At 36.3% G+C, this 22,928-nt stretch overlaps 1 protein-coding gene across 10 annotated transcripts in view; it reads left to right on the top strand.

The window, feature by feature from the left end:
- Positions 1-22,928, top strand: part of CHD9 (chromodomain helicase DNA binding protein 9) — a 112,535-nt gene that overhangs the window by 76,146 nt on the left and 13,461 nt on the right. For 9 of the 10 annotated variants that reach the window (XR_013958667.1, XR_013958668.1, XR_013958669.1 and 6 more), the window contains 22 exons: positions 4-125; positions 1,401-1,644; positions 2,819-2,995; positions 3,608-3,751; positions 4,247-4,502; positions 5,413-5,623; positions 8,489-8,684; positions 9,451-9,618; positions 10,184-10,363; positions 11,895-12,005; positions 12,744-12,940; positions 13,716-13,915; positions 14,403-14,562; positions 15,464-15,553; positions 16,361-16,464; positions 16,588-16,705; positions 17,422-17,479; positions 17,803-17,845; positions 18,007-18,226; positions 18,364-18,566; positions 18,811-19,719; positions 22,252-22,415. Coding sequence is in view for 7 of the 10 variants with exons in the window: in XM_080636740.1 (XP_080492866.1) it covers positions 4-125; positions 1,401-1,644; positions 2,819-2,995; positions 3,608-3,751; positions 4,247-4,502; positions 5,413-5,623; positions 8,489-8,684; positions 9,451-9,618; positions 10,184-10,363; positions 11,895-12,005; positions 12,744-12,940; positions 13,716-13,915; positions 14,403-14,562; positions 15,464-15,553; positions 16,361-16,464; positions 16,588-16,705; positions 17,422-17,479; positions 17,803-17,845; positions 18,007-18,226; positions 18,364-18,566; positions 18,811-19,719; positions 22,252-22,415 (4,275 nt within the window). In the remaining 3 variants the exon portion in view is untranslated. The remainder of the gene's footprint in view (positions 1-3; positions 126-1,400; positions 1,645-2,818; positions 2,996-3,607; positions 3,752-4,246; positions 4,503-5,412; positions 5,624-8,488; positions 8,685-9,450; positions 9,619-10,183; positions 10,364-11,894; positions 12,006-12,743; positions 12,941-13,715; positions 13,916-14,402; positions 14,563-15,463; positions 15,554-16,360; positions 16,465-16,587; positions 16,706-17,421; positions 17,480-17,802; positions 17,846-18,006; positions 18,227-18,363; positions 18,567-18,810; positions 19,720-22,251; positions 22,416-22,928) is intronic. The other variant, XM_080636741.1, reaches the window with a different exon arrangement.

The raw sequence follows: 22,928 nt of genomic DNA, 5'->3' as shown, positions 1-22,928 counted from the left end.
AAGGACCGACCACCTCCAAACTCCTGGAAGAAGATAGAACACTCCAGGGAATATAAAAATGGCAATCAGCTCAGGGAATATCAACTGGAAGGACTTAACTGGCTCCTATTCAACTGGTACAATAGGTATATCCATGGAATGTTTTTTAATGTAAACTTTAAACCATATGGTGTGAACCAGTGTTACAGGGGATGAATACAGTTTGAGTTAAATTTATCTTAACCTCTCTGCTTATAGCTCAAGGGTTGTAACTGGAAATAAATAATTTCTGTTCCTTTGGATGTACAAGTATGTTTTGAGCAACAAGAATAACAAAAAGCAAATCTTAAAAAGACTATAACATAATTGAAAATACATTTTCAAGGCCTGTGAGGTAATTAAAGCAAAAAACAACTCCCACCAAAGTACAGGCTTTCAGAATTTTTGGAACAGTGAGGAAACTCTTGCATATTTCAAAATAATTTCTAGAATTAGTTCTAAAATAGTTATCTCTCTTCAGAATTACCCAGTTTGTTTTGTTTCTTGTTACCCAGTTTTTTGTTGAAGAAAGTTAAGTTTCTCAAAAATTCAGGCTAGTAAATAATTGTGTTTTCTATGTTGTAAACTAAAGGTAACTTTTGTTAAATAATGCTGTAGTACATTAACAGGAATATAATAGCTTTCAAGATTTTTTTCCCAGAACAGTGTATTTTCTTTGTATCTAAATTGGATTTCTATTCATGAATCTTCCTGCTTGCTTTATTTCTAAAGATCAGTTGCCTGTCCTCTATAGAGATGATGTCAGAGAGCATATGATTTCACCATACTGTTTGTTTTAATTCTTAGTCAGGCACTACATAGCTGTGTGAGCAGGTGTGCAAATAGCTTGAAGGACTGGAATGTATGGCTGAGGGTGAGCACCTAATGGTATTTCATACAGTAATCTGGTTATATGCATCTGTCTAAGTTCTGGAAACAAGAAGGGAAATTTGGCAGTAATGCTATAATGTGTTCCTTTTACATGAGTGTAGCTGGAATGCTTTCTATCTCTGACTTTCAGGGAATCTTCATTAATTTCTAGAGTTTTGTCAAGGTTAGTGTTAAAGGTAGGAAATCTGATTGATTTGAATTCCATTAATTAGGGCCAGTACAACTCTGAAAGAATACTTTTAAATCTTTTTCTAGGAGAACCTAATGGAACATTCTCAGGTTTTGCCAGTGCTAAACATGATTGAAAGCTTGTAATTTTGTGTGCTGAGTTAACTTAACCAAGGAAAGTTTGCAAGCATCTTAAGTTTGCACTCTAAGTGCCCCAATTTTGACTATTTGACAACTTTTGTTTTTATAAATTGGTCATTTGAGTAACAACTTTAGCATCTGTACTTTCTCTGATGCTAATCACAAATATATTTTGTTTTCAGGCGAAATTGCATTTTAGCGGATGAAATGGGTCTTGGCAAAACCATTCAGTCAATTACATTCCTCTATGAAATCCTCCTGGCTGGTATAAGAGGGCCTTTTTTGATCATAGCTCCACTTTCCACCATAGCAAACTGGGAAAGAGAATTTCGCACATGGACTGACCTTAATGTTGTAGTGTATCATGGAAGCATGATCAGCAGGCAGATGATTCAGCAGTATGAAATGTACTTCAGGGATTCACAGGTAATCTGATGAGACTTGTATGCTGTAACCTACCCAAAACCTGTTTCTGGTAGTAGTAATGAAAGCATACTTTACATTATCTGTACATACATCTTAGTGAAGGTCATTTTACATCCCTTGATGTGTTAAGCTTTTTACATATCAGAATCTTTAACATATCCTTACTGAGTAAATTTTGTGGAAGTGGTTGCAGCAAGACACAGGTTGGTTTTAGTATGCTGGGTAATTCTACAATTGAATAGCAGTGACGCTGGTACTCATGTGGAGATTAAAGTGTGCACAGATGGTTGCAGTTGGGTTCTGAATATGAAAAGCAGTGAGAACAGAAGTACAGCTGATTAAGCTGTACATTACCTTTATGTAGCTGTTGATTTCCTTTTTCCTGTCTTTGTCTGTGTACAGTTTGCTTTTCTGCCTGAAATACTTCACATTTAATGACATGGAAAACCCCTTTAAATTTGACTCTTCTAAAATGTTGGGGTTTTGGTTTTTTTTGGTGTTTTTTTTTTTTTTCCCCCATTCTGTATATTCTGTATAAATAAATGTTTTATAAATCATGATTGAAACATTGTACTTCTACAGAACTGATAAGGCTCAAAACACTCAAAACTCTCCTTTTTTAAGTAGTACTAAATATTAAAATGACACTCTCATTCTCCAGTGACTTACTGTGTACTGCCTTTTTGAAGGCCTTACATATTCTCATTTTCAGACCAATCAAGTAGAGTAAGCTGGGTAAAAAGTGTTCATTTAGTCCTCAGGTGATAATTATATTACTTACTATATAAATGCTAAATGTATCACTGTCATATGTTTTGATTGACTGAGTGTAAGGCTTTTTCTGTGATTTAGTCTTTCAGATTTTCCCAGAGTTAAAAATGTGATAACTGTTTACAGACACCTTTTTGAAACAGTTCTATGAGATGGTTGTAACTGTAATTTAAAAGTGCGTAAAATTTTATGGTTAGTTAGACAATCTTGGATTTGTGGCTGTGGATAATTACTCATTAGTATTAATTACAGAGTTATAGAGATAAAATACATGTGTGTGGAATGACAAAACAACTTACAATATAAAATCCCATGTCTGTTGATAAAACTTCAACAACAAAAATCTTTAAATTAAATACATTTGAGGTAATGTAACAACTTCTGTGTGTTGATGGATCTTTAGGGACGTATCATTCGAGGTACCTACAGGTTCCAAGCCATTATCACAACTTTTGAAATGATTCTTGGTGGGTGCCCAGAGTTAAATGCAATTGAGTGGCGGTGTGTTATTATTGATGAAGCTCACAGACTGAAGAACAAAAACTGCAAACTCTTGGAAGGACTAAAATTAATGAATCTTGTGAGTAATATTTCACTTTTGGGGTTTGATTCATGTTAAGTACAATATGATAATAAATCACAAGTTTTTTGCAAGTTTTAAACAAGTTCTTTAACAATAAAAGCAAATAGCAGAGTTTAAAGGGGAATTGTTGTCTAGTCCTGTAGTTAAGGTTTTGACTTAGTGAAATATTTTAAAAAGCAGATACTACCATGAATCTTGAGGCTTCTGTTGCATTACTACAAGATCCACAATGACTAGTGTTGCATTGTTTAATTGACTTTATTACTTTGATCACTTGTTGCTAAATGGTCTCAGTAGTCATCTTGTTTGCTTTCTGATATATGCTTGGTGTGTGTATTTTCCACACAATAGGGAGAATTATACATACATGAATATTACAGGCACAGTTGTTCAGTCATTTCTTCATTACAGATGTAGGAAGTCAGGATTTAAGAAAAGCTAGTAGAAAATGCTTACGGTTGTTCTTGATAAGTCTGTTTATCTGTATTATGTGTGTACTTAGTGGCATGCAGAACTGGTATTTTCAGGTTTTGACACTCAGGCTTAACACAGAAGTTTTTGCAAATATGTGCACATACGGTCATGTAAGTTTTTTGTTTCCTATTGTAGGAGCATAAAGTGCTGTTAACGGGTACCCCGCTGCAGAACACAGTAGAAGAACTATTTAGCCTCCTTCATTTTCTTGAACCATTGCGGTTTCCTGCTGAATCTACATTCATGCAAGAATTCGGAGACCTTAAAACAGAGGAACAGGTATCGCATGTTGCTTAAGTTCATTTTGAGCTTCAGTGTGTGAAAGTGACTTCCCTGAAGGCAGAAGTTCTGTTCTGGGTAGTAATGGTTCTTGCTTCCTACCCTCCCTTTCACTTGCCATGTATCATCTGTGAGATCTTTTGTCATGCAGTTTCTCTAAACTCTGCAAGCAGTAGAAATCAGTGAAGTATGGTATATTAAAGAATTACTTTTTGGGGCTAGTTTTGCGAATGTCGCAACTAGTGAGAATAATAAAAATTGAATTTTCCTGCTTTGCAAGCAGAGCCTTTGCAGGCAAGTGTTAAAAAGATACTTTTTTTTTTAGTACATTAAAAACATTTTTCAGTCATTTGAGATTAAAAATAAGGCTAGATGCCACCTGGCAAGTATTTTATGTAAGTCTAGGAAAAAATTAATGATAACAGAGATCAAAAATGTTTCATTAAACTACACTATTACTTTTCCTGTTCTGACAAACTGTTGTATTTCATTTAGGTTCAGAAACTACAAGCTATCCTGAAACCTATGATGCTCAGACGATTAAAGGAAGATGTAGAAAAGAAGCTGGCTCCTAAAGAAGAAACTATAATTGAAGTAGAACTAACTAATATTCAGAAGAAATACTATCGTGCGATTTTGGAGAAAAATTTTGCTTTCTTATCCAAAGGAGCAGGACAAGCAAATGTACCCAATCTGGTTAACACCATGATGGAACTCAGAAAGTGTTGTAATCACCCTTACCTCATCAAAGGTAAGTACATGCTAAAGACTGATGGGTTTTATTTTATTATATTTTGTTTTATTTTATTTTATTTTACTACTTTTGTACTTTCATTTAAAATATATCAGAACTTTTATTGTAGTTCTTAAACGCTTTCATCAGGCTTTCCAACGAGTGGATTAGGTGGAAGCATGTTTTTTATAGATGTAAGGCAAAGTTGTGAGGCAGTTGCATATTTGAGGCCTGAAATGTGAACTTGTTTTGTAGGATTTCACAGAATATTTAGAACCAATTATCTCATGGAAATATTACATCTCTTTGAAAGCAGTATGCAAAATTCCTAGAGCTAACCTTAAATGCTTCTTGCAAGTGATACAGCCCGTGTCTGTCTTCATTGCTTTTCCCAATTTGTGGGGTTTTCCTGCTTGCAAGAAAATATACTTTAAGCTTTTGAAGTTTCTTCTTTTTTTCAGTTGTAGTAGGACTTCAGAAAAATCATAGAATCATAGAATAAACTATGTTGGAACACAGACCTTTAAGATCATGAAGTCCAACAGTGTTCAAAATATTGTCTTAAGATTCATGTCCCATTTAAAATATCACAGAGACAAAAGAACTTGTGGTTCTTAGTTGGTTTTTTTTATACAACACATGAGAACAAGTATTTTCATTTTTGCAGTTGTGGGGGTTACCTCGTTCTAGGTGTACTAGAACATGCTCTGTGGTGCTGTGCTTAAAAACTTGAGACTACTTTTCAAACAGCATAGAAATACATGTTCTTGCTAGACTTTAGATCCATCCAGAACTTTGTTCTGTCTCCAGCAGTGACTAATAGGCTGATATTTAGAGTACAAGCACTGATTTAGTTAACTTAGCCTTCTGTGTATATGGAGTATTTGTGTGGATACACCTATAGATAGAGAAATAAATTTTTTAATAGGTGCTGAAGAGAAGATCCTTGGGGAGTTCAAAGAAACATACAGCCCAAGTGCTCCAGACTTCCATTTGCAAGCAATGATCCAGTCTGCTGGTAAACTGGTTCTTATTGATAAACTTCTTCCAAAAATGAAAGCAGGAGGCCACAAAGTTCTTATCTTCTCTCAAATGGTACGGTGCCTTGATATATTGGAGGATTACCTTATCCATAAAAGGTAAGATACTGCATATTCTGTCTCCTATATTATACTGTTCTCTGTGGGCATATCTTTGAATATTAGTGCAGGATTAGTGATTACAGCACACCAAAGGTAGGAAATTTTTCTTTCTGACTAATCACTGTAACTTGTTGTAGTGGCTTGCCACTTTTTCACCAACAAATTAAAACCTTTAGAAAACTAAAGAGAGGTTGTTGAGTAAACTATATGCCTTTGTCTCCAGATCAGGAGAATAAAACCTCTTAACACCAGTGTAACAGTAGAAGCAGGCACTACTTTATTGCAGCACTGGGTGCTAGGTGGAATTCCCATAAATCGGGCACACCCAGTGCCGATTTCATTGTTATGTTTATGCACAAAAATTACAAGGTAGTACACTCCCAGTTACAATGATTGGTTAGTGATTTGCATACAGTTATATCCGCAGTGTCATTCTCTTCTGTTACTACACTTTACGCAGGGGAAGGGTCTTCACCTGGGCGAGGGTCTAATCAATCTGTGGGTGTGTTTTTTAGTATTATAATGAAACCAGTCTACATCAGGTCACCTTTAAAGTAAGTTTTGTTGCCAAGTTGGCTAGCTAGATTTCTACTTTGCCAAGTTGTCACATAACTCATCCTATATACAATAGACCCTAGGTGCTTTGGTTATGCTCTGGAGAGCAAGAACTAAGGTTAACATGTCACAGAGAACAGGGACTTAAAGCAACACAGTGTCTGATTTCAAGTGACACAGCACACCATGCTGACATAAAGGCTAACTTCTTAAATCAAGATGTTTCTTTAGATAACTATAACAAACACAAAACATAGAAAGATGCAGTAAAACTTAAGATAATCTGCAACACCCTCAGTTTGTCGCCTTTTCTATTAAATGTTTTTGTATGTATGTACTGTTTATACATTGCCTGTCAGAAGGCAAGTAAGTTCAAGCTCAGGGTTGCTCATCCAAACCCTGGAAAGCATACAGTGTGTTTTTCATTTGTATCTTGTTGAACTTTGACCAGACAGGGGTAATGCAGCTCCTTACTCCTAGCAGAATTTAAGTACAGATTTTAAGTTTAAGAATTTAAGAATTTAAGTAATAATACATTATTATTTTAAGAATTTAAGTAAATTTAAGAATTTAAGAATTTAATCTTAAGTAATTTAAGAACTTAAGTAAGAATTTAAGTAATTTAAGAAATTAAGTAATTTAAGTATAATTTAAGAATTTTAAATGGTAAACAACTGGAGGCTTGCTTTTTATTAATGTAAAAATAAAATTTTGCTTCCCAACTCTCCTAAATTATTACTGCTTTGTACTTTGGAGCACAACTGAACTGCTAGCCATAAAGCAGCTCCTTAGCTTGGCTTTTGCTGTCACATACAGTAGCACCCTTTGATTATATTGTTGACTCTACAGCAACCTAAGAGCTTAAATTTAAACACATGACTAAATAATACGCGTAAAGCTTTAGCACATAAAATCTCACCTTAACCTGGGTTAGAATCAACTGTTGCTACATCAACCTGAAAAAAATATTAAAAGGCATAGTTCTGAGTTTTTAATGGTCTAGTTGTTGGAATATACATTTTGCTTTGAAGTGTGTATTTGTCAGTAAACTGCCTAGTAATAAGAGTTAACACATTGAAAAATAAAAATCAGTGAAAATGTCAAGCCTTCCTGCAGTGGATACTGGAACGTATATTGAAAACCATTAGTAGATTATAGTAAAATCTCCTTTTGTGATGAATTTATATAACTTCTATGCTTCTATGTTTTTTGTTTCATAAAGCAGTCTATTTGAACTGTGAGCTCAACAGTTTGTATGCTTGATTTTAATAGACTAATTTTATAGTGGTGTCTATTACGGAAAATATTCTTTGAAGTAGTAACATCTAGACTAGTGCATCATATCTGCAGGCAGAATCTTCTCAAATCCATAGGAGGTGAACCTTTCTCTGTGCTACCGTTTGATTAGAAATATTAGAGTGCACACATGATTAGACTTCGTACTTAACAGAATTCATGACTGTAGGAGGTGACTGATTGCCAAAATGCCTGTGATCCTGTGGATGCTGTGCCATTTTATAGCCGATTAGAAGGAAAATGGTTTTGAGGCTTTTTGACTAGTAGATACACGTTCAGCATCTTATTCCATATATAATTTACAGAAGCATTTGCTCTCTTTTCAAGCATTTCACTTGATTCCAGAAGTTTCAAGGGAGTCTTTGTAACTATCAAAGATAAGAAAAATGACAGTTCTACTTCAGGCTTTTAAGTTTACTGATTTTAGTTTAGGAAGCTCTGGATTCATTGATGCCTTGGTAAAGGCTGTTAGAGGTGCTGTCATGTCATTTTTGTTCCATTTCCCTTAATCTTGACAGAATCAATACGCAGTTTGTCCAGTGACAGCTCACTAGGGCCTGCTTTCAGCTGGTTACTTGGCTACCCCTAACACATGCAGACAACTTGGTATATAATACGAAAGTTCACCTTTCTGCTAGTGTGACCCCAGGGGGGGATCTAAGCATAGCAGCATGGGAAGATCTTATAAGTGTCCCCATGGGACTTCAGGTTATGGTGCGTTTCAATGCAGCTAACTACCCTGGCAATACGTGTTTCCTAGTATGTATAATCAGGTACTTGATTTAATGAAGGAAGTTCAGAAGAACTATTCTTAAAATGCTCTGTGTTTGGACATGCTGATGTGTATTGGTACTACACACGTGCAAGTTCTGTCGTGATTCCTGGTTATGTTACCCTCTGATAATCAAAGTTAGTTGATATCACTTTTATGCACTGTAAAGAATAAATATGCAAGCAGGAGATCTGTTCTAATCCCTCTTTATGTGTGTGTGTATCTGTGGCATTTTTCAGATACTTATATGAGCGAATTGATGGGCGAGTACGAGGCAATCTCAGACAAGCTGCCATTGACCGGTTCAGCAAACCAGATTCCGACCGTTTTGTTTTTCTTCTATGTACCAGAGCTGGTGGTTTGGGCATTAATTTGACTGCAGCAGATACATGTATAATTTTTGATTCTGATTGGAATCCTCAAAATGATCTGCAGGTAAATTCCTTAGAGCATAATAGTGAAGCCTGAGAAGTCAAACTTGGTTGAAACAAAAATTGATCACTTAGAATATTGTTTCCATTTTGAATAAGCATCATTTTAGAACATTCAGGTTTTTTAAGGCCCATGTTTAATGTTTCTTGATGAATACTTTCTACTTAGATGGGAGACATCTTCTGGGTTTGGCTGGATTGTAACTTTTTCTTTCATGTTGATTACTCTTTGAAAGCACAACACAGCTAAACTAAGTCAGTGAGTTGATAAAACCCATAAGACTTTGATGACACTTTGAACCTGGGGGTTAGATTTTGCGTATACTAACACAGTTCATGGAAATAGAGCTGTTTAGGTAAAACATAGGAGTAATATGTTTTAAGAAACATAATATGAATTAATCAGATCTAGGAGCTGGTTGCTGAAATTGAATCTGATCTCAAGTCACAACTCCTTTACCATTTATATTTGGAGATCAGATAACTTAAGAACTAGCATGTCTTTTTATGTAGTGTTACTGCAAGAGAGATACCATCCAGTAGCATTCAGCACAGATCATTTGTCTGCATTTACTTATCACACTGTTTTTAGAGAACTGTTCACAGTGCAGAAAATGTCTGGTAGCTTCCATTTACTTATGTGAATTAACTTCATTTTGAGTTCATGTTGTTGTTCATCAGACTGCATTACAACAGAAACAATTTCTTAATAGTGTCTTATTCCTAGAAAAGTCTAAATTCTTGCTGCTGTTCTGTTCTCCCTTCAAAAGGCTCAAGCCCGTTGTCACAGGATTGGTCAGAACAAAGCAGTGAAGGTCTACAGACTGATAACGCGGAACTCCTATGAAAGAGAGATGTTTGACAGAGCGAGTCTGAAACTGGGACTGGATAAAGCTGTCTTACAGAGTATGAGTGGAAGAGAAAACAGTGTTGGTGGTGTATGTAGACGTTTCTCGAAATAACTTTCTTTTTGCTTTGGTACTCATGTGGGAACTGTTTTAAATTACAAAAGCTACCATTTCTCTGTCATTTGCATTTGGGTTATGCAGACTAACAGTGTAATTGACATAATTTTATATTTAGTCACTTACTCTGATAAGTCTCGATATTTCTTGTTTCTTAAGGTCCAAGGTAGATAATGTCAAAGTAAAAACAAGGAGAAAAGTTTCCCTTTGTTTCCTTGTATCTTCTTATATTAACATAATATGTTATTTAAAATGAGATTTACATCTGGTACTAATAGGTAACTTTTTAAATTTGTATTTATCAGAGTGTTGGAACAGCCAAAACAAAGAAGAAACATACTAGTAAAAATGTGAACTGTAACAACATAAAAAGTTATTTCAGCTGCCAACCAGACTGTTCTCTTAGCTTTTAATGATCTAGATTTTAAGTTTATAAATTGTAAGGCAGAGTTCAGTTGCAGAAGCAGTAGAAAAGGAAGTAGAAAAGACTGTGGGGAATTTTTTTCTTAACTGTCTAAAACCTATTTTACTTGCTCAGATCCAACAACTCTCCAAAAAAGAAATAGAAGACTTGCTTCGAAGAGGTGCATATGGTGCCATTATGGATGAAGAAGATGAAGGATCTAAATTTTGTGAGGAAGACATTGATCAAATTCTTCAGCGTCGTACTAAAACTATCACGATTGAATCAGAAGGAAGGGGCTCCACGTTTGCCAAGGTGCAGAAGCAGCAAGTTGTTCTTTGACAGTATAGAGCTGTAAATGTAACCAATATTGTAAAGGTTATGCTTTCAAAAAACAAAAAAATCATGCTTACTTGTTTTTAATATGTGTGTGTGTGTTAAAAACATATTTGGCTTTCTTATATCTATCTGTGTGTTTATACTAACGTGCATATAGCAAAGTCAGTGTTGCAGATACAGATTGTGTAAATGCCAGATGCAAAGAGCATGCTTGAACAAACTTGACTAATAGAGGTGTGCTACTTTTGAAAAGGCTGGGATTTGTGTGAGATACGATGGACTGCATTAACCAAGAATATTAAAGCAGCTTTGTGTATAGATCTGTTTGTATTCAAGTACATTAAGTAAGGGAAAATGTATATAAGACAATAATAAGATGAAAAATTGTCGAGCTTATTTTAGAAATGCCTACACATAGGATATAGTTTGAATTTTGAGCTTTGTGGTAGGAGTTTGAAAAGCAAAATATAAAAGCTTCTGAAATAGCAAGGGGTAGAGAGTGTGTGTGTGTATATTATATCTGCGTGTGTGTGTGCATGCATGGGGATGATTGAGAGTGTAAGGTCTTACAAGCAATAGTCTAGAATAAAATTGGACTGACACTTTATAATTTTTGGTGAGGAGGAGAAAAAACAGTAATATCATAGCATTCAGAAAACCTATGCTGGAAAATCGGATAAACAGAACAAAAAGTAAGTTCAGACTCCTTAATTTCTACAGTAATTGTAAATATGAATCAGAAAAACAAATTCAGGTAAATGAAAATTAAAAATAAAAAATAAATTTAAAAAAGTATAACTTAGCTTGGAATGGAATGCAGTTGCGACAGTTCTCCCTCCCGCCAAAGGCAAAGCAAAAAAAACTTACAAGAATGTAATGTATGTTTATGATATTTAAAATAATATTTATAACTTAGATTCTCTTGTCTCTTGCCTATTGTGGCTTAAATAAGAAACAGACTTCTAAAGATGATGATCATCACTGTCTTTGTTGTCAGAAGACTTAGGAATTTTTACATGTTTGTACTTTTTTTCCAAAAGCAGTGAATTAAGGGTTTTAAAATGCTTTCTGAAATTAAGTCTGTTCCGTGCTCTCAGGCTTTAATTGTTGGTGGGTTAAACACTGCTTTGAAATTTCCCTCAAGTGAGTGCTTTTGCATGAGATGAAATCCCCAAATGCTGATAAGCCTCTTCAAAAGATTCTGTTTTCTTCCATTCAGGTAATTTAGATTCAGACTTAGAAGAATCTTGCTGCTTAATGTTCTTCTCTACCGATGGTGCATAAGAGTTCATTAGATTTTTCTGGTACATTATGGATCTGATTTAAAAAATTAAGGGGGAGGAGAACTTTTGAGTTCTTGGCACTGTAAGTAGGATCTGAATTCTTAACAGCTGCCTGAGAGACTTTTGATGAAATAAGGTTATACAGTCTTCACAGCACCGAAGTATTCGATCTTGACAAACTTTTGGTGTATGACATTGATAAGATTTATTTTTATTTCTTACAGGCTAGTTTTGTTGCATCTGGAAACAGGACTGACATTTCACTAGATGATCCCAACTTCTGGCAGAAATGGGCCAAAAAAGCAGAAATAGATATAGATGCCATCAGTGGTAGAGTAAGTACTTCTCTTTTTAACACGTTTTCTCAAGTATGTGCTTGCTGTTGAATTCTGAAATAGTAGGCGTAGAATTTCTGGTGCTTTTTGTTTACTGTTTCAACAAATCAGACTTCTTGTGCTGGTTAGTTGGTGCATGGGTAATCAACCTGCTGAGAGCTTTAGTATTTCCTAGCTACCTGCTGTCCTGAAAGAGTTTGGTGGTCTTTGATTGTTGTTGAAGGACTGGAAATGGTTTGAAAGTGTGTAAGTGTTCTGGTTGCCCTGTTTCTGTCTGGAAATTCTGTGCTGAAATTTGCAAAATAGCTGATTAATAATTCTGTCAGGTTTATAATACTGGACATTGTGTGCTATACTTCAAGACATTCCCATGCAGTTGGCTCTAAAAAGGTTTTGCCCCTTTTTATTTACAGAGACTGCAGCAGGTTTGTGTAAATATTAAGCTCAGATGAGGAATTCAGTATTGTTTATAACTAATGTACTGGCATCATGGTATGAAACTCGATTTTTTGTCGCCTTAAATACCACAAAACATTTTACTTGCTTTATGGGTGTTTAATGTGATTTCTTTACGAAATACTCACTGACATTAATGCCAATTTTTCAGTTGTCAAATATTGACAATAATGTCAGTATTTATTGACATTAGATTGAAATTGTTGTTTCTGAATTGAAGCCATCTACTTAGAAACAGTTAGTAAGTTTTTCCTCTGATAAGATTTGTTGGAAATTTTGCAGAACAGCTTGGTTATTGATACCCCAAGAATTAGGAAGCAAACACGCCCCTTCAGTGCTACAAAGGATGAGCTGGCCGAGTTGTCTGAGGTAGAGAGTGAGGGTGATGAGAAACCAAAACTTCGCAGGCCCTGTGACCGTTCCAATGGATATGGAAGAACAGAATGCTTTCGGGTGGAAAAAAACTTGCTGGTCTATGGGTATTGTATACATCCTTCTTCATTCTAGGAAGTTTTTAAAAAGTACTATTTTTTTTATGTACTAAATATTATTTTGGAGTAACTTTTAGCTATAGTGACAATTACCGGGTATATATAGAATTAATCTAGATAATAAATTCATGTGCATTTATCATGCATCCTGTATAAATCTTTCTGATAATTTGCAATTGAAGAAATGTTAAAGAGAGGTGGAAACTTCTGCGAAGGAGATAATGATATTTAACATGGGCACTACAGTCGTCTCTCTAAAAATCATTACAGTAAGTGCTGAAGGAGGCTCAGAACTGTAAACAAATAATCTGAAATAAAAGCTTGGTAGGTGACTTAATGCTCATAATTGTAGAACATCTTGCACTCCCATGAGATGCAGATAGGAACTGAAATCTCAACCAGTTATTTTAAACATCCTTAAATTGGGCATGTTATGTTGGAAATAAAATCTTAGGTCTTCTCACCTACCTTGTGTTTGCTTATCAGTAAGAGTTCCCATCAGTTTTGGGTCTTAGAAGCCATATTTTCTTACAGTAATCCATAATCTTGTAAACAGGCAGGTTTTGTTGAAACTGTTTGTTTAAATATATTGGAGTTTCGTCACAAATGTTACATTCGTGTTTCCACTCAATAACTTAAGGTGAAGGAAAAAAAGTGGAAAGCCAAAATATTTTACAGAGAGAATTCCCTTTTATAATGGAAATACATAGGCTGTCCAAGCGTTTGAGTTTGAAGTGCTGATCTGTGTTTCACTTTGGACTAGGTGGGGTCGATGGAGAGAAATTCTGTCACATGGCCGCTTCAAGAGACAGCTGAATGAACAGGATGTGGAGATAATCTGCCGAGCTCTGTTAGCCTATTGTCTCGTTCACTACAGAGGGGATGAGAAAATAAAAAGTTTTATATGGGATCTTATTACACCAACAGAGGATGGGCAAACACGAGAGTTGCAGAATCACCTTGGTAAGGTCTTCTGTGTTTCTGCAGTTAAATACCTTCATATTGTATGTCTGTGGCACTGAGGTAAAATTAGCTAAGAATTCTCTGTGTCCTAATTCGAATAAAGGAAATATATTCCAGATATGCAATTCAACTGATAGGAAAAGAAGTGTCATTCCTGCTTTGCTTTCTGTTTGATAGCTTACCCAAATGGACTGATGTGCTCTGTGTAAGCTTTATTTCCATTTCAGTTCATAAGAGCCTGCTCTGTTCCAGAGTAGGTGAGATCCCACTCTGATTTCATTCCCCCTCTCCTGCTTTGTCCTTAGCTGATGAAATGTACTCCAGAGATGCTCGAAGAAACAAGAGAGGAAAAACCCTCAAATCCAGATGTTGTGACACTAGTACAATTTCTGCACTGCAGGTCCCAATACTGGTATAGGATATGGGAAATACAAGTATCATAGGCTCTATACCTACCTGTTGCTGTATTGTATTTTAAATTATACAGGCTTATCAGCCCCTGTGCCTAGAGGAAGAAAAGGAAAAAAAGTGAAGACCCAGGCTAGCACTTTTGATATACATAAAGCAGAATGGCTTCGAAAATACAATCCAGAACATCTGTTGCAAGATGAAGGATACAAGAAGCACATAAAACACCATTGCAACAAGTAAGCAGTAGCTGAAGCATGGATGTCTTTCAATGTCTATGTAAAGATTCTTCTTTTATTCTAATTGCTTATTTTCTTAGACTTCAAAATACTTGCAGAACTCTAAAGAAACAAGTTTAATAGTGTTAGCCTGATTAGAATAAATGGGTTGCAGTATATTAGGAGGTTAATTGAATATTAAAAAATATTTAAAATAATTCTGCATATGCGTGTCCGTAAAGAGAAAGAGATGCAAGATGTTTGGGGAGTCTTGCAGCAGCCAAAGGACTAAAGTTTTTGGGAACACTTAGCAAAGAAACAGAAAGCAGTAAAGTCATTGCCCCTCAGTCTTACATGCTGTTTTACCTAGGATGTTTTCTAGGCTTCTGGGAATCTGAGCTACTAGCTTGTTGAAAGCCCATTCATAGCCATGAGCTTGTTTTAGATAAATCATTTTTCTGCAGCAAAATGTTTCATACTCTGCCAGAAAATTTCATACTGCTAGTCAAGAATTGAAATAGAGCATGGAGAAGGGTCATGCATCAAATTCTAAGTCAGAATGCATGAAAAGATGACCTGAAAGATGCTGTCAGCCTGCTCAATTCTTTCTGAAGATATCTTTTAGATAGGAAAAGGGAAATAGCAGTTTGTTCGTAGCAGTATTTTAAGAAGCAAGTGAGAAATGTTGTGCTGGCCCTGATCTTTGCCTAGAATTTGCAATGAAACAATTTGTAGAAGTGATTGCAATAGAGGGTGTTAGGTGACCTGAGTTGAGGGTTATGTCCTCTTACAACTGGAGAAAGTATGTTTTAGGAAAATCACTTGAAAGCTTTGTGATATTATAACAGAAAAAATGTAACCACCTGCAACTATTGAAAGCTTTTAGAGTGCTAATATTTGTATTTCTTTTTTCTTCATTTAGGGTCTTACTTCGTGTAAGAATGCTGTATTACTTAAAACAAGAAGTCATTGGTAATGAATTCCAAAAGGTGTTTAATGGAATTGATGCCAGGTGAACTATAGAGAGGTTTTTTGCTTACTTATTTTAAATGTAAACTATGAAATGAAAACTCTGAAATCTTTCTGGACCTAAGTAGGAAATGTTAAACCCAAATATTTATATCCTTAGGCTGTGAGAAAAATGTTTTTGTTTACTCTGTTTGCTTTGTATTGACTTAACATGGAGAAGTCCCAATTCCTATTTATGACTCTAGTTATATAAAGTAAAATTATTTAAGTCAAATAGACTGTATAAGTAAGTGAAAAATAGAATTTTTTTACTTTACATTCTAATTAGCAGGGTTTTCTGTCTCTTTATGCATGCTTTTGGTTAAGTGCTGCATCATCCATTAATTTTTATTTAATTTTTTTTAATTGGAAGTATGGCTGTTCAGAAATTCTTGACCCCTCTGCTACAGGAGCTTGTGAAGGATAGAAAGTTTTAATTTGATTCACAAAAGTGTTACAAACATTTGTGGAAGAACAGTCCACCTTGTGCTGTTAAACACAAAAGCAGATAATCCTTGGTTTGCAAAGTTTTGCAAGAACAAACTGCAGGAGTTGCCAGAGTTTACTGAGAGAGGAAGAATATTTCATGTTGGTTCTGCTTGCATATTCTTTCCCTGTTACTGGTCTCTGTCAAATACAAAATATCAAGCTGTCTGGATGCTTTGTAGTGCTATTTTTAGGGTCTTACTGTATATGTATGCTTGGAGAAGTATAAAAATCCCACATAAGGTAGAAATGTACAAAATGAATATAAAACTTTATTTCTTCCTCTGAATATTATTGATGATGTGCTGTTGGTGATTCTCCTTAGTGAAATTGATGTTTGGGTCCCTGAGCCAGATCACTCTGAAGTTCCTGCTGAGTGGTGGGATGCAGATGCAGATAAATCACTTCTAATTGGAGTTTTTAAACATGGTGAGTAACATGGATGACTACTTGTGTACTTGCCCACCCCTCAATATAAACACCCTACGCTCAGTTTTTTACAGCTTACTATGGAAGTTGAACTTATGCCGCCTTTTCTTTTTTTTTTAATAGGTTATGAAAAATACAACACTATCAGAGCAGACCCAGCACTGTGCTTCTTGGAAAGGGTTGGCAAGCCAGATGAGAAAGCTGTTGCTGCCGAACAGAGAGCAAATGATTATATGGATGGGTATGAGCACTTAAATTGTGCATTAATGTTTCAGGTCCTTGAAATAAACAAGACTGAATTTCTGTGGTGAACATTACTCTCTTCTTAACGGGTTTTTTATACTAGTTTGAGGTTATTGTGAAGAATTCTAGTTTGATTTTACTTGCAGACAGTGGAAAAGGGTTAGGAACAGTGTAACAGAACCACTGAAGTTTGGGATTTCACAGTTAAAGGAAAAATGGAGAAACTAATTGTTAACAAGGACTCTACCTTGTGTTGCTATATCAGAAGTATTACTTAGACACTGAAGTGCAAAAGCCTTCACAGGCATGGAGCACTACAGACCTTTTTAACTTGACGTCAAGTCAGTAAGCTTGGTGTGTTAGTCTTGTGTACCTAACCAGTGACCCCAGTAGATCAATTTGAGTATCGCTAATAATTGCTGAATGAGAAAACTGCTTTTCTTCACCGCTTCATCAATGAGGTTAGCAGCTGTGATCATAAAGAACATCTTTGAATGAAACAGTGAACTGGCGAAAGTGGAGGGGGAAGGGGGGCTGGGGGCAGGGGGCAGGATTCAAGCCAAAGCTGCCATGAAGTATTCTCCTCATTTCAAATGGAAAATTAAGTACAGCACATCTAGCTAAACTTAAATGAGTTTTGCTTAGTTGAAGAGAGTTTGAGGACTTCTGAAATATTACTAAGATGGGGTTTTTTTTGTGTTGAAATTCTAACAGGGATGTAGAAGATCCAGAATATAAACCAACACCAGCAATGTTTAAAGATGACATAGAGGTATAGTAGGCACCTATTAATAGCTCCTTTTAACACTCTTTGAATGTAATACTTCCACCTTTTCATTGAGCAAATTATTACATTTTTCTGTATTTATCTAAATTTGTAGAACTTATTCCAAGTGTTTCTTCAACTGTGTGCAAGACATGGGAGGGAATTGCTGTATAATTCTGTTCTTTGCATGGTTAGCCATTTGTCCGAAGTATCTGTTACTCTTGTTACTTCTTTGTTGTATTCATAAATTGACTATAAGATGCAAGTTTAACCTAAACCTCTGGAGGGGGCTACGTTTTAAATTTTGCTTTACTTCTGTTTTCCTACAGGATGATGTTTCATCCCCAGGTGATTTAGTAATAGCAGATGGAGGTAAAGACATAAAACTTCAAATCTGAGCTAATTCAGTCTATTTTGAATTGTTTAATTTTGCTGACTTTAAGCTAAAATGTATTCAGATTGCTTAGTATAGAACCATAGGAACCAGCAGTGTTTAGCTTGTTTATTTTTGCTGTGACTTTTTTTTAATATAGATGGGCAAATGGTGGAAGGAGACAAAATCTATTGGCCCACTCAGTCTGCCTTAACAACACGTCTTCGCCGCCTTATAACAGCTTATCAGCGAACAAGTAAAAATAGGCAGGCCCAGCAGATCCAGTCAGCATTCCCAGTACAGCCTAGTATGATGCAGCCTCCATATGAGGAAGCTGCTTTAAACCCAAAGATGGCTGCTAAGATTGAAAGACAGCAAAGGTATGTGCAGCATGCAAATACACATTTTTTAATACATACTTATATTAAAAATAGAAAGTAAGTAACAGTTGTTAGCTGTGTGAAATAGTGAAGAAAATGATGCAACTTTCATTTACTTTTTTTTCTTGCTGACCAAGATGGACAAGAAGAGAAGAAGCTGACTTCTACAGAGTTGTTTCCACATTTGGAGTTGTGTTTGATCCAGAAAGGGGGCGATTTGATTGGACCAAATTTAGAGCAATGGCTAGACTACATAAGAAAACAGATGAGAGCTTAGAGAAGTACTTGTATGCATTTATGTCAATGTGCCGCAGAGTCTGTCGTCTCCCCTCAAAAGAAGGTGGGTTTATATATTTTACTTCTAGTTTTATCTTTAATTTCTGTTGCCAGGGCTTATTTTCAGAAGGTTTTTCTTTCATGTGTTCCAATATAAGAAAGGGGAAGAAGGAAATAAGGAAACATGGTAAGTGTAATATTGAAAGCTTATAATGGGGAGACATGTATTAAGCGATTAAAGCCATCTCCTCCTAGAACTGATTTGTAGTGCAGGCTTTTTCCAAATTGTCATCTTTGTTTTAATACAGAACTCGTGGACCCAAACATCTTTATCCAACCAATTACAGAGGAGCGTGCTTCTCGGACTTTGTATCGCATTGAACTCCTAAGGAAAGTGCGGGAACAGGCCCTTAGGCACCCACAGTTGTTTGAACGACTAAAACTATGCCAGCCAAACCCAGACCTACCTGTCTGGTGGGAATGTGGGACTCATGACAGGGATTTACTTATTGGAGCTGCTAAACATGGAGTTAGCAGGACAGATTATCATATTCTCCGTGATCCTGAACTCTCATTTATGTCTGCCCAGAGGAACTATAATCAAAATAAAGTGACACTGTCAAGGACTTCTACTCCACTTCTCCATCAGTACCAGATGGCATTATCTGCTTCTCCTCTTACGCCTCAGTCAAGATTGTCAGATGCTAAAGTGAATGCTTTTGAGGACACAAAAGCTAAAAATGACAATCTGAAAGAGGACCATCAGTTTTCTGAAGAGGAATCTATGTCTGCAGAGGAGACACAAACAGTAACGAAATGTGAACCTTTGAGTCCAAGGAATGGCATGGCAATACAAAATACAGACCACAAGCCTAGTGTGAAGACTGAAACAGACAGGCGCATGGTGGCAGCAAGGACAGAGCCTCTAACTCCAAACCCTGCCTCTAAAAAACAGAGAGTCAGCAAAAGGGGATCTGAATCTAGCTCTGACTCAGACTCTGACTCAGATAGATCATCCTGTTCTTCCAGGTCATCTTCTTCATCCTCTTCATCTTCATCATCTTGTTCACACTCCCGATCAGGCTCTAGCTCTTCATCATCTTCATCTTGTTCTTCTGCATCTTCATCCTCATCATCGTCATCCTCATCATCGTCGTCATCATCATCGTCATCGTCTGAAGAGAGTGATAGTGATGAAGAGGAGGCACAAAAACATGGTATGTGTGTAGTCTTACTTCAGTATAACTCTAAACTGAATAAGTTTATTCTTAGTAGAAAAACGTCTAAAAAAAAAAAGATATTGAATCCCACAGAAGTAAAAAAATAAACATATTTTCTTGATTCTTTAAGTGAATTGGAAGAATTTGAGGGATACAGCATTTTCTTTGCTTCATATCAGTGCCTTGGATGAGATACTTGAGATTTGTTGACTGATTCTCTAAGCAAGCTCACGATGCATGTGGTTCACATCTGGGAGGACAGTTGAGCAGCTGTGTTTTCTGGAAATATATATTCTGTGTGTATTTCCTACTGCCATTTATTTTTCTTCTTAAATGCAGAGATTCTTTTGGTTTTCCCTCCTTGGTTTTTCGCTTTTGCTCACCTGCCTTTGTAGCTTACTCATTGTGCTTTCATGTAATCTGCAGGTTTTCTGCTGGCCAGGCTATGGAGTAATGCGAGCTGCTTTTTCTTGTAAACTGAAGGTGGCCAAGCAGTGTACTTGGCACTGAAAGTTTTCAAACACTATGTACCTGGCTAGAGAAGACTGAGGTGACTGTAGAGCACAGGACCAAAAAACCCAGAAACTACTTTTGAAAGCTGCAAAGTAGAAGCAAAAACATCTCATCAGTGAAGTGATTTAAAATTTTTAGTAAACCAGCTAATTATTCCTTATTTTGATTCTATGAAGTCTCCTCTATTATTGCCCCTTGAAACTTAGAATGTGGAAAGATCTCTCTACTGTGAGGAAAAATGGGAACAGAAAAAGGAGAAGGAGCAAAGTTTAGGCAGTGGCATTACACTGAAGTGAAAAATCTTCCCCCCTCCACCTCCCTGTATCTCAGGGAAAAAACATAGTGTTAGTCCGATGGATCCTCTTCTTTGTGGAAATGACAAAGGGAAACTATAGGGTTAATTTACTGGGAAAATGATTACTGGGCAAGTAAAATGCCACTTAAACAAAATAATTAAGATGCCGCTGCTTGTAGCAGTGTAAGAACCTTTTCAGAGGTAACAGTTGTATGCAAACATTAAAACAGTGAGAGAAGAAGGATGCTTATACAACATAAATATTTAGATCTAGATGGTGGGTATTATAACATGTGATACAAGTCCAAATACTAGGCTTGTTTTTTGCCAGCTCAGTCTGTTCAGGCAAGTAATTGTGCCATCCTCAGATTGCAGTGTCTTATAAATCAGTCAGCCCTTCTTCTTTTGGCTACTTTGCGTAAGTTGGTGTTGACGAGATTGGTAAATGCTGGAAAACTCTCTCAAAATCATCTGCATCTTAATTTTAAGACCAGGTTTTATTTCATAACTTGTACAGTGATAATGGACCCTTGGCATACTTCTCACGCTTGAAACATGTTTTAACAAGAGCTATAATTGTATCAGATGACTCAATACTTAGCTACTGTTAAGGGCAAATCTGAGTTCTATTGAAATGTCCCTCAGTACTCATACTCTTACTCTGCTGAGATAGTATTTACATTTTCAAGTAGCACCCGACTATTCTCCTGTGTCATAGTGAACTTGCATTGTTGTCTGGGTGGAGGCAAAAGTAAAATAGCAATGAGAAGTATAACAAAGTCAGAGGATCTGCTGGAAGGATACTAAGAAGAAATCCTCAGTCATTAAAATTTAAAAAATTAAGTGATACGGACACAAGTGTCCCAAGACGTGGAACATCCAGGATTCTATCCTGAAAATCTTTTGGAAGTAGTATCCCAATTGATTTGCCATTTCCTGGTGATAGACAACTTTCCTTTCAATTTAATTCTGTACCTGGCGATGTTCAAGGCCAGGCTGGACAGAGCCTTGGGTGACATGGTTTAGTGTGAGGTGTCCCTGCCATGGCAGGGGGGGTTGGAACTAGATGATCTTAAGGTCCTCTCCAACCCTAACTGTTTTATGATTCTATGATTTTAGTGCATGTTGGCTTACAAAGGAAGTATGTTAAAGTAAGTAAGGACTGTCTATCAGATTACTGTGAAGCATGTCTGTTTTCAAATAGCTAAGTGTTCGACATTAGGGACTCTAGGGATGGGACAAGGGGTAACAGGTTAAAACTTAAACAGGGGAAGTTTTGACTGGATATAAGGAAGAAGTTCTTTACTCCAAGGTTGGTGAGGCACTAGAATGGGTTGCCCAAGGAAGTTGTGAATGCTCCATCCCTGCCGGTGTTCAGGGCCAGGTTGGACAGAGCCTTGGGTGACACGATTTAGTGTGGGGTGTCCCTGCCCATGGCATGGGGGTTGGAACTAGATGATCTTAAGGTCCTTTCCAACCCTAAGCATTCTGTGATTCTATGACATGTTCAGCTCTTGAAAAATAAACAGGCGTATGAGTGGAATTTAAATGCCTAATAAAGGATCAGCAGTCATCCTGAAAAACCTTACAGATTAGTTCTTCAGTTTAATTTGTGTTTGGACTTTCTCTGAACATTGTTGTGTGTATTTCGTTCACCTGAACTTCTTAAATGAGTGTTTAGCTTCCTTATGACATCAAGTGATGTTAGTGTTTTTATTTAGCAGAAGGAACCCCACATATAAAAGCATATGATGAAGAGAGTGTAGCCTCTCTGAGTACAACACAAGATGAGACGCAGGATAGTTTCCAGATGAACAATGGGACACCAAGTTCAAGTTATCTCCTACAAGGTGGATACATGTTGGCTGCATCCTATTGGCCAAAGGCAAGTTTATGATACTATTTTGAAAACAGGAGTTGTAGGTGAAGGTGAGATGTGACATTAATATTCCATTATATATGTTAAACCATACCACTGAGGTGTAGGAAGATCTTGGAAAAAGAAAACAAGATTTTGTTCGTGGTAAATTACAGTAAAAGTTTCAGAAAGCATTTTGTTCATCAGTTGTACAGGTGTATCTGTAAAAGACAGAATGTGCACATAGGAAACAGAACTGAAAAGGAAGCCTATTTAAGATAAATGATCTTAAGTCTGTGAGAGGAATTATTTAGTGTAATCCAAAAGAATGCAAAACTGAAATAGCAAGAAATCAGTTAAGCTAAATATTAAAAAAACCCCAATAATTCTTGAATAGTAGTAGGACTCCTTCAGATACACTGCAAGATTCTCAGTCATGTTAAAGTATAGACTGGCTGAAGCACTGGTGTAAAACAACTTCTGCGTTAAAATTTAGCTATATGATTCCAGGGGGGAATTTGTGAAATTAGTGAAATTTCT

The sequence above is a fragment of the Psittacula echo genome (assembly GCF_963264785.1).
Source record: "Psittacula echo genome assembly, chromosome: Z".
Classification (NCBI taxonomy): Eukaryota; Metazoa; Chordata; class Aves; order Psittaciformes; family Psittacidae; genus Psittacula; species Psittacula echo.
The sequence above is the reverse complement of the archived record's forward strand: the minus strand, read 5'-3'. Positions and strand labels throughout refer to the sequence as shown.